Raw genomic sequence first — 11,695 nt, forward strand, 5'->3', positions numbered from 1 at the left:
GAGAATCAAGAACCTTTACTATTCCGGTCCAAGAAGATATTGTTTATTATTCTGTTCTGTCCATGATACAGCATGCAAGCCGGACCATCTTCGTGATCCCCTCCCTGATATCATCCATGCTGTCCGCGACATGACATGGTGTGGTGTTTTGGTGCTCGCTCTCGTCCCGTCTGCTTGACAGACTGCCATCGCGCTTTCTGCTCTTCACTAGTTAGGTTTAGTATATATTGAAGTGGGAGATGCGCGATGGCTGTCTGGCAAGCAGACGGGAGCTGAGAAGCGGACAAAACACCCACACTGTCCTGCTGGGGACTGTAGAGGGCCGGTGTAGTGATCAGACAGACACTGAGCAAGTCATACCGAAGAAATAGTGAACCGAACGAGATCCTGATGAAACCGAAAATTGCTTGGGTAGTTGTCTTGTCTATCTCATCCAAAGAGGGTGATATCTCTCCCATCTCTCCCATCTCTCCCATCGGGACTCTGCGATGCCTTATTGCTTAGGCGCTGCCAATCCTATCCTGCATGCAAATCCCCCACTACAATATGTAAGAAGTGCAGTAGAAATAAACGCTAGCTATACCTAATAAGGTTTAGTCTCCTGGCAACCGAACTATACCAACTTCTGCGCGGAAACGCCACAGTTTTCCCACGATAACACCACGTAGAACTATGGTCTCTGCGCCCGTACCCCCCAATTATTCCACACCCTGTGGTCGTATGTACTAGAAACAACATACAAATAGTTTATATAGCTATATTTAAACAGTAAAGCTGCTTTCTTATGTCGCGCAACCTGAATGAGAATGATGGGCTCGCAATAGACAGGGTGAGAAGCAGGGTAAGCCAAGGTAAATTCTCACCTTTTTCGCACAATCAGCCAGCATAGACCCCTGGCTGGTTATTAGACTATGATCTCTATTGCACAAAAGCCCGCGTCTTAGCATCTGTATATAGCCACGATCTGATGGTATATATCCGCCAGATAAGGTCAAAGTATTCCGTTTACAATAAATGTTAATCTATCTTCAAGGCTCCGTTAGCACATAATACCCTAAGTTGAAATGCTTCATCAAATACAAGCGTTGGAATATGGCTTTCGAAGGATGTTGCTTGCCTAGGTTTGAATTGCTTGTCAAACCTCTGCATTATCTCGTAAATTTTACTACTTATCGAATCCATATGCAAGACCAGAAAACATCCCATTGAAGAATATCGTATAATCGATGCTTCGTGGAGGAGGCGGGCCGTGGATCTGGTGAGCCATAACTCAGGCCGGCGACAGGAGGTCTTGGCCACTCGCAACCGAAAATTTGTAGTTCTGCCCCGTGAACCACGCTGCAAGCCTCCCGTTCTCGCTTTGCACGATAGAATTGGTAAATACCGCCCGATTCAAGAGAGGCACACGGTCTACTCTCTCGGCAATCAGAACAGTGAAGCTCATCAGTACTAGAAGGTACACTAGATGACAGATCTATACATCCCAGATGTAACCAAGCATAACAAACTGAGCAGTAAACCCCACTGTCGTCCGATTCATTTCGGTTGCTACAACACGGTATGGAGAGGGCAAAGTTTTGTAGCTTGAGACCATCGATTTGGGGAATAGTAGAGTAATACCATTTTTCAACCAAATCAGATGCCTGGGCCATAGAGATCAAATCTCTTGACATGGTTGCTGAAAGGATCATCTCGAAAAGCTCTGGGGGTATTGTGACGCCCCAGTACTCCTTGGAATTGACTGCACCCCCCTTCCAGCGATTCGAAGTGAATATATATGCCCATATCCTGAATCCCGGGGAGCAATGCAGTGCTGAAGTATTGGTAACATGTGGAATAGCGGCATAATGGAGTACATTGCCATTGCAAATCTCAAAAAAAGCGCGATATGCCGGGTGGAAATGGCTATTACATGAACAGGCCCTTTGTGTTTAGTACTGTGGGCGAAATCTTTTGCTTTTGTAGTAACAGAAGTGCCAATTTGGTCGGTGTTGCAGCATATGATAAGATATCTATGGAACCAGAATATCTCATCGGCGGGTGCCCTCCATCGCAGAAGCGATGAAAATGTGATTGGCAGTTCCTCGGTACCCATATCCCCGACCTCAAGGTCCCATGCTGCGAGACGTAAGAGTCCGATCGCAAGGGCAGAGAAAAGGGAGGGCGATTGTCCCCAGATAGAAGGGGCGTCGAGATGAAACCGCCATATGAAAACAAAGTCCGTAAAGAGTTGGAAGTGTAGCTCATTGAGCCGCGTGGGGATGCTAGGCTTGATATCGAATGACTTGAAAAGACGTTGAATATTGGTTTTTTCACACATATCGCTCGGCGAGTGTTCATTGTACTTAGACGGCCTCCCTAGATCATGAAGGAGTGACTCTATTGTAGAGAGCGGCGTCTCCCGGATACTGGCCAATGCCGCCTGTTGGGTGATCTGGTGTAGATCTTCATTCACCGTTCTCCACCGAGTGACCGTGAAATGACCAGCATGTTTATCAATGGTATAGACATAGTCGAGTTGAAAATGAAGTGTTGTCGGAAATGGGACACTGTCCCATTTAAAGTTTTCGGTTCTTGAAAGAATTTAGTGAAGAGTCTTTAGAATTATAGGTGAGTCTGGGGATAAAGATTGTCCACGGGGAGGGTGGAACCAACGGTGCTATTTCCCTAGAACGATGTTAACAGTGTTAGTCCGTGAGGGGCAATCTATACTATGGACGTGTAAGTTCCATAGTCCCCTTGTCACCACGTTGGGAGCTAACAGCGAGTCAAGCTATGGGACCGGGGAGCAAGACAGTAGCTGTAAACTTACAGGTTAGTTGGACATGTTGCCAGACCGCCTGACAACGTGACCCGTAAGGCCTAGGGCCTTAACAGTATTTATCACCCTGGCCTCGGTCAAGTCATGTTTGGTTATTTCATCTTTGTTGTAGGAGATTATACTTGATTTATGCTTGATATAAATCATGAAAACATCAATTCTAGCACATACGACCACAGGGTGTGGAGAACAGGGCTTCCCGTCCGCTCAGCCGTACTTAAGCCACACGCCGGCCAGTTAGTAGTTGGGTGGGTGACCACCAGCGAATCCTGGCTGTTGTATGTTTTTCTTTTTTCCTCCTTTTTTTTCAATTCGTCTTTTTGCGTCCTACCCTTCAAGGCGGTTAAGCTGATCTTTAGGCCTTCACCTAAATACCCGTCCAATCTTTATCCAAAACTCGTATAACGTAATCCACAAGCGAGCGAGCCACGCCAAAACATATAGTAAATGCAATAAAATACAACCTCGAATCTCAACATTTATTATTTAAGAATTATATTTAGCTACATAACTCTATTATATACAATCATGTTATTATATTGCATGAGTCTAAGCTCTATTAATATAGTGGTTGTGGGGATATATATATCTCTTTAGATATTATTAAATTTACAGTGTATTTTTTGTAATCTCGATAGAAAATTATTTGAATTATCTAAGACTCAAATATATAACTATTGACATCTTATTATATCTCTACCCTTAATGTCAAAAAGAACCAATATTTTGTTGTTGAGATTGACAATTACATTTACTCATATTTACTATGTGTTTTAGGGTGGCTCGCTCGCTTGTGGATTACGTTACCCTTAAAGCGCTGACATATTCCCTCGGCTCAATTTGCCTTCCCCCTGTTTTCGCTGCTTATTCCCCTACAGTTACGTGCTTACTAGCCTTTTGGTACAAAAATACCAATCGCCGCCACCACTTCCTGGTCTGGTTTTGGCTACTGTAAGAAATTTCAAACCTCGAGATGTGGATCAATGTAATGGCCAGATGTTCAGGCACCCACCGCTAGATATTCATCTAATATGTATACATACTTCACCCATTTTTCGGTTATCGGCACCGGGATCTAGTAGAGCGTGATCCGAGCTGCTCTGGGTAATATTCTTCCAATTTTCGAGTGACGCCACACTAATTTCGGGTCACGCTCTACTGTACAGTACACTGTATGCCCGCGTGCTACTGTAATAGCCAAAAAAGAAAACTGGATGTGCCCCTACCAATACCCCTCTATTCCACATCGTGCATGATGTCTTATGCTATTCAAAGAACCTCACTTGTTCCCAGAAATTAAGCAACATTGGCACTAAACTTCGACACCGTCAATGTCGACTTCCCGCCTGTAAAAGGCTCCGTGCCAAATTGCAAAGCTGTAGAGACAATATTGATTAGTCCAGTGCTCGGTCTGGGATTCCACCCGGATCAGACCCGGATCAGACCCGGATCAGAGAAAACATACTGATGAGATTCTGGCTCGATGCCGGAAACGAATGACTCTGGGTCAGATAGTCGAAGAACTTCTTGATATCCCCGGAGAAGGAGGTAATAGCGTTACCCGAAGGGACGAAGCTATAAGTCTTCATCGCATCCCCGCCGTACCAAACATCCCAGCTATACCCACCGATGTTGGTGGTATCGATTTGCTTCCCGATGGGCTGGACAGATCCGTACTTGGCCAGCCTATATGCGAGTACGAATATTAGCCTAGTGCTTACATTCGTGGGCTCCCAAAGAGAACAAACCAGATCATTAGCTCATAATCGCCACTCGAAGTTGTATGGTTGATGTCCGCAGCCGTGAACAAATCATACGCAACATCGGCCTTGATATCGGTGTTATCATAGCTCCAGGAGGCCGTCGTTGGGATCTTCCCGATATCGCTGACATATTTCTTGGTGAAATCGAAGCCCGAGTTGGCGTAGCTCTTCACCTCGCTGTCAGTGCCGGACCAGTTCCACGTGGTGTGCCAGGAAACCTCGGACGAGGAGATCTTATCGACGTAGGTGCATTGGGAGCCGGATCCCTTGTCCTTACCCCACAGGTTGTTGTTGAGAAGAAAGGGATATTTGTCATAGATTGCGTATTGGTCACAAAGTGTGGCGACCTGGGCCTGAGCCACAGCCGAAAGAGCCAAAGCCAAGGGTAGAGTAAATTTCGCCATGGTTATTTGATAGGTGGGATCAAGCGAGATGGTGCATGGTTTGAGGTTATCACTCCGTGGTGCCATACTTATACGTCTTGACTTTAGGCCCCCATTTCAAGAGAATCGCCCCCAAAAGATCATAATCTCATCTCATCTTGGTGAGACATGGGTGGGGGGGTGAAGGTGGAGTAGATCGCCAAACAAGACCTCAGGAGTGGAGATGAGGGGACCCTCATTGAAAAAGGGGGCCCTTTCTGAGACATTTAATCTCGGTTGCTTAGTCCGCTGAGGTGATCCCCAGACACTGATAAGCTTTTACTTGATCTCTTACCCTAAAATCCCTAAATAATATATTCCAAACCCCCTATCCAAGCCTCCCTATTTCCTACTTTCCTGAATACCGGAGATATATTTATATATTTCAATAGGCTATTAACTGCACATTAAAAATATAATAAAAATGTAAGATGTATTTTGTGGTATTGTATTATAACTGATTCTAATAAACCAATTATAATTCCACTCTGGAGAAAGACTCCATATTAAACCAATAAACTGGATCCTGCTATCGTACATACTATAGCTAGCCACCACAGTGGGGCAGCAAGGGGTACCGGCTATCCGTCACACCACCCAATCACACCCTACTTTTCTTAGGCCTAATATGCTAGATGAAGTATTTCAAGCACCTCCTAGGAACGATGCTGCATTGCGTGTTGGTTAATTTAATAGACAGAGCGTTATTATATAGAGTACCATATTGTGCTAGGAGGAATTCATAGGTTTTGTGCTTATGAATAGATAGCAGAATCTCATATAGTCACTATATGGTTGGAAACTTCTGCTGTCTATAAGCGTATATATTATGCACTTTCACAGGTGGGCCTGCTACTTGTGCTAGGCCTATTTACTGTAAGTTTGGAAAAGTGCTTACAGCGAAAAATAAGCCGGGTGTGGTATGCAATTATCCTAAATAGGATTAATGCGGTTTGAATGTGACAGACCCATAAATTAGTGGTTCACAGCTGCTTCCTGGCTGTGGCACGATATTGGGGGCCATAATCCCGGCCCCCTTGTTGTCACCCTATTCACGTTATCCATCCGCTCTATTACTCTCTTCCTCTCTTCTTCACAGAGGCACTGCCTGTTGGACCGCGTATAGCATCACTTATACCACCATGCGACAACTGCTTCTCTTCGTTTTCTCAGCGGTCCTACAGGTGACTGATGCCGCAGCCAGTCCCTATGTGATGAAATGGTCCGACCAGGCCTATGGGCCCGATGGCCCGTGGCAGGGCGTCGCGGTGGAGATTGGCAGCAACAAGCAGCCAGTTGCGCTATACCCCGGGGCTAATTATGCCAGTACAATCCTGTTAGATTCGATCTGCTCCAACAAAACGACATCATCAACATGCTATGCCAGCCAGGCAGGCACCTACAACCAGACGGAATCGAAGTCAGCGGTTGTCCTCAACCGCACCTCGTGGGAGACAGTCTACTGGTCGGTGGAAGGAAAAGGCATCGAGGGTCGGATTGGCGACCAGGTCAGCTTTGGCCCATCGGTCCCGAATGTCAGCTTCCAGGCAGTCTACGACACATACGAGACCTATCCCAATGGCAAGGTGTATCCGGTCCAGGTGGGCAGTCTGGCCCTGGGCGCCCCATGGACGGCTGATGAGGTTGACAACAAGACAACGTTCAACTGGATCGCATCATGGCTCTACCGCTCTGGAGGAGACAATGCTATCCCATCCTACTCGTATAGCATGCATATCGGGTCTGCGGGGACCAAAGTTCCAGGCTCTTTGGTTTTAGGTGGCTATGACAAAAGCCGGGTCCTCGGGAATGTGAGCGCGCAGTCCGTCAGTCTGAATTCGGATACGAGCGGCCAGCTGCAGATCCGGATGAAGGATATGGGCCTGGGCATTGCTGGGGGGAGCACTCCACCTGGATTTACCAGCCAAGATGGAATATTTCAGCAAAGCAATGGTGCTACCTTGCCGAAGACCGTTGTTATCGACCCGACAAAGCCTTATTTATATCTGCCCGAGGCCACCTGCGATGCCATCGCCAATTCCCTCCCCGTTTCGTTCAACGACGGCCTGGGCCTGTACTTCTGGGATACCACACACAGCAACTACGCTACCCTCATGTCCTCCGCGCCATACTTGTCCTTTACATTTGAACAGGATGGGGTATCTAATCAAAACATCACCATCAAGGTCCCCCTGGCGCAACTAGCGCTCACGCTGCAAGCGCCGCTCGTGGAGACCAACACCACGTACTTCCCTTGCTTTTATTCCACGGATACCCCGGTACTCGGTCGAGCGTTTCTCCAATCTGCGTTCGTCGGGGTCAACTGGCATGAAGGGAAGAATACCGGAACTTGGTTTCTGGGGCAAGCGCCAGGCCCAGCCCTTTCCAAAGCCGAAATCACCCCCATCCATGTCAGCTCCGAGACTCTCAGCGGATCCAGCGGATCATGGGAGCAAACCTGGGCCCAGTACTGGCATTTGGACACCAGTTCTTCCGGTGACAAGAGCAACACAAACGCCGGCCTTTCGACTGGGGCCAAGGCGGGCGTCGGGGTTGGAGTCAGCGTTGCTGGCCTGATCATCATTGCTGCTGCTGTATGGCTTTGGATGCGTCGCGCCAAACGTCACCCCAAACCAGCCCCAGGGACCGGGCCGGCTGAACTACCCACACTGGCTAGGGAGGGGTTGCCACAGGAAATCGGTGCAAGAGATGTGTACAAGCCGCAAGGATTGTTGGGTTCAGACAAAGCGGCGCGAGAATTAGAGACGAAACATCATCCAGCACATGAACCGGCGGAACAAGTTGAGCCACCACGCTATGAACTGGGTTGATATGAACTGCCGCAAGAACCACCAGGGACTGGGTGTTGAAGGATATCTGTGTGTTTGGACTTTCAGCTATAGTATTTAATAGATATTTATTGCTTTGTTATCACGATACATGTATATTTCGAAGCCATACCAACGTGTGGAGTCCCAAGACTGATGTTCTTACACTACCCGTCCAAAAGTCTGCCGACACTCACTATATTCCCCGCAAAACTTGATGATTTTAATCATAAATATCTTAACAAATTTATATGGTATGCTATTTTTTTAATTATTTTTAATTATTAAATAATTGGTAGACAATTAACTTTTATATATGATACTTTTATCTAGGTTTTTTCTTAAAGAGCTGTACGCCGTCAAAGATAGGTGAAATTGAGAAAAACTGTTTTTTTTTTGTATGAGAACACAAACAAAAAAAATATCGAAAAATTTTGCCCGATTCTAGTCTTTCTATTTTAAAGAACTACCTTTGTAGTGTCGGCAGACTTTTGGCACCCGTTGGATAGTTCCATTCAACCGCCCCATGATCGAGTCGAAGTTCACGGCTTTTCTCCCAAATATTCAGCTGAGGTTTTCATCAGTTGGTCAGTAAACAAGTAGGCCAGGTCGGTGAGAATACTGAGGTGATGCAAAAGGTTTCTGGCAACATTTGCAAAGGTCTTGCATTTATCACCTGTTTAACCACCTGTCTATCCCACCTACCATTTTATCCATCCTGTTTCTGTTTGCATTCTGCACCAGACGCTATGAATGAAAATAATATGCTGACCGAAATCACTAGTGAAGATACCTCATAGACTCCAACGGAAATATCATTACTCTGTCGCATTTTTTTTAATTCCCCCGCCTCTCCTTCTTACTCTTCGCCCCGTTTTTCTTGCTTACCCTCTTCTCCATATTATCGATTTTTCATGCCCCACAAGGCTTGGCTATGTTTATTGCGCCCTGTTGCTAGTCCATCGAGTGTTTGGCTGCCTCAATCACTATTCATTAAGAGAGCCAGTAAAAGGATTAAATATACCTACTTCAATCGTAATTTTAGCATTCGCTGCTTACTAGTAGGTCACACCGGTTCTCTTCTTCTCAAGTCCCTAGATAATCTCCCGTGTACACTAGTCAAGACTTGCGTACGCAACAAAATGCCCAGGTGAACTTGGGAAAAGAAAGTGATTACATAAACCAAGTTTATTGGTATACAAGTTTTGATCAGGCATATTCACCCCCATTGGGGGGAGGTAGCAGAGTGGCGGTGAACATAGCTCTAGTTATAGTCTACTTTTAAAGACAGCTATCTACCAAAGGGAAAGAGAGGGAAGGAGAGGGAAAGAGGGAAAGAGGGAAAGATATAAACTTCTTTTCTGAGGTCCTTGGCGACAAAGACATACCTAAACATTAGTAGAAAGCAAATCCGACCATGTAGACATTGTGTAGGAGTGAAACCGCCTAGACATCAGAATCGAAGTGAGGAAAGCAGGGATGGTCACTTTGGGATTTATAGGATCGAACACTCGGGCGCGGTACCAGTCTGTCGGTAACCCACGATGGCCCCAAGCCTCTCCCCCCACCTTTTCCTTTCGCTTCTCCTTTTCTCCCCAGCCATTTCCTCGAATTTCTTTCGACATTCTCCCCATACCTAGTCTTTTGAATAGAAAAAGTCCCAGAGTCATGGCCGAAAATACGGAACAAATCGCGGTGGTAGGTGGCGCGTGATGATCCAAGTTGACTATGCTCACTTTTTCGTCTAGGACGACTCGGATCTCTGTTCGGTGGACTTTGATTCTGGAATCGATCACCAGGACTATCAGTCGTGAGCGCTACTGCTACTCGTATCTATGGTTGTGCTCTAAATCTCAATATTCTAGGGAAACCACTTCAATCGCGTCTAAGATCGCGAGGGGGCGGTTTGAAAACGGCCGACGGTTTGTCCACTTCCCGTTGATGGTCACTTGCCGAGATTAACCGGAAATGTAGATATCAGGCGACTAAAGAAGATGACTACTGGTTCGTTGCGAGAAACCCCGTTCTATTTGATTCTATTTCTTTTACATATAGTAACCGATGTACAGGGGTCCTTCAGACGAACAGCAGTTCGAGGCATTTGAGCTTGGGTAAATCGCATCCCATCTCCGTGCCTCTTCATGTCTCATTTACTCAAAGGGCTGCGATATTGACAAACCCAGTCACATAGTGTTTCTCGTGCTAGATTATCATGAGGAGAATCCTCTTTTCCGCGCTCCTATAGGCGAGTCGCCTCAGGTAAATTTATACCCCCCCCCCCCCCCCCCCCCCCTACACGTTTCTCTCTTGAATGTCATGCTAACTATGTAGTATAGAGTATTCTGGACATCGGAACTGGCCAAGGGAGTTGGGCAATGTAATTCAACCACTTCCCCCACTTTCCGGTTCAAAAGCATTAACAGGTCATCAGGGATGTTGCCGATCGCTATCCATCAGGTACAGGATCTCTTGATCCAAAGTCATATTCTTGTTGCTAACCCCGGTTAGCTATCGTCCGCGGCGTGGATATCTTCCCCCCACCAGTGTCATGGACACCACCAAACTGCATCTTCGAAGTGGATGATGTGCTCCTCGAGTGGACATGGAAAGAGTCATTCGATTTGATCCATATGCGCCTAATGTATGGCGCCTTCCCTCCCCACGGATGGGACCAGGTATACAAACAGGCCTACGAGTAAGTTTCTTGTCCTGAAATATTACTCCCAATAATAAAGCCCTGACATCTTTTTGTTAGCTCTCTCAAGCCTGGTGGCTGGATAGAGCAGCTGGAATTTGACGTGCGAGTCCGCAGCGATGATGGCACCTTGAAGGAAGAACACCAGCTAGCGGGATGGGGCGACATGTTTATTAGATGCGCCGAGCGAGCCGGACGGTCACTCAACATCCAAGAAACGATGCGCGGATCAATCGAGAAAGCCGGATTCGTGGACGTCCATGAGCGAAAGGCCAAGATTCCTTTAGGATCCTGGCCTAAGGACAAGTTCCTCAAGGAGGCTGGTCAGCTCCAGCATGATCATTGGAACACTGCTCTAGAGGGTTGGGCTATGTGGCTTCTCACTCATTTTGGGGAGCCGAAGCCGTGGACACAGGAGGAGGTGCAGGTGTACCTGGCTACAGTGCGCAAGGAGCTGAATGATCCGCGCATTCACGGCTATAACTTCACGTAAGTCCTTTTAAGTTGCCAACCGCATTGTTTATCTGTTGGATGCTAATAACTTTTAGGAGACGAGTATGGGCACGAAAACCTTTCCAAGGGGATTGAACGCAGAGATCAAATTCGGAGTCAGGTCATCACCATACATCACCGCCACAAATAGTCGCCGCAAAAGGCGCTTTGAATTGTTTTGGTATCCTCGGATTCCAGATCCCAATGTTGCCATCATTGTGGGCTCTCTTCGGCGCGACTCGTTATCGCCGTATTATCTCGAAATCTCAAGCTTATCCTTCAACCGATGCATATAAAAACCACGCCCGGTCCTCCTCTCTCGAAAGACTGGTTGGTGGAAAACACTATACCAAGTGTGGAGCCATATCAACCACCAACGGCAGCAACTCTACCGAATACTAAGGGCAAGCCTACCGCCAATAATCATATTGACACGAATACGTATCACCCGAAACATACATGCCACCCTTAGCTCCTGAACTTCAGCTAGCGAGGGCATGGTCATGTTTCGGATGTCGGCGTTGGACGCGCCGTAGGAAGTAGATGGCATGGGCAGTGGCTAGGGGTTAAGCAGGGTACTTTCCAGTTTTGGATAATATAAAAATAAAATAACCGTACCGGAAAAATCTAAAAGCGATAGCATCCATCAAGGCTGTGAACACGACCGTCTCCTT

At 46.8% G+C, this 11,695-nt stretch overlaps 3 protein-coding genes across 3 annotated transcripts; 2 read left to right on the forward strand and 1 right to left on the reverse strand.

The window, feature by feature from the left end:
* Nucleotides 1-4,117: 4,117 nt before the first annotated feature.
* NUU61_005268 (glycoside hydrolase family 12 protein) lies at nucleotides 4,118-4,988 on the reverse strand (the record flags this gene model as incomplete). Its single annotated transcript, XM_056655850.1, has 3 exons — nucleotides 4,118-4,197; nucleotides 4,287-4,507; nucleotides 4,570-4,988. The coding sequence occupies 3 exons, from the start codon at nucleotides 4,986-4,988 to the stop codon at nucleotides 4,118-4,120; spliced, it is 720 nt and encodes a 239-aa protein (XP_056511463.1).
* A 1,160-nt stretch (nucleotides 4,989-6,148) lies between these two features.
* On the forward strand, nucleotides 6,149-7,837 carry NUU61_005269 (aspartic-type endopeptidase; the record flags this gene model as incomplete). Its single annotated transcript, XM_056655851.1, has 1 exon — nucleotides 6,149-7,837. One exon carries the CDS (start codon nucleotides 6,149-6,151, stop codon nucleotides 7,835-7,837), a length of 1,689 nt encoding a protein of 562 aa, XP_056511464.1.
* Nucleotides 7,838-9,502: 1,665 nt separating this feature from the next.
* Nucleotides 9,503-11,117, forward strand: NUU61_005270 (class I SAM-dependent methyltransferase; the record flags this gene model as incomplete). Its single annotated transcript, XM_056655852.1, has 11 exons — nucleotides 9,503-9,532; nucleotides 9,583-9,644; nucleotides 9,700-9,756; nucleotides 9,809-9,838; nucleotides 9,904-9,945; nucleotides 10,018-10,093; nucleotides 10,171-10,211; nucleotides 10,266-10,291; nucleotides 10,343-10,529; nucleotides 10,590-11,018; nucleotides 11,078-11,117. The coding sequence occupies 11 exons, from the start codon at nucleotides 9,503-9,505 to the stop codon at nucleotides 11,115-11,117; spliced, it is 1,020 nt and encodes a 339-aa protein (XP_056511465.1).
* Nucleotides 11,118-11,695: the final 578 nt, after the last annotated feature.

The sequence above is a fragment of the Penicillium alfredii genome (assembly GCF_028826965.1).
Source record: "Penicillium alfredii strain IBT 34128 chromosome Unknown utg000007l_segment0_segment0, whole genome shotgun sequence".
Classification (NCBI taxonomy): Eukaryota; Fungi; Ascomycota; class Eurotiomycetes; order Eurotiales; family Aspergillaceae; genus Penicillium; species Penicillium alfredii.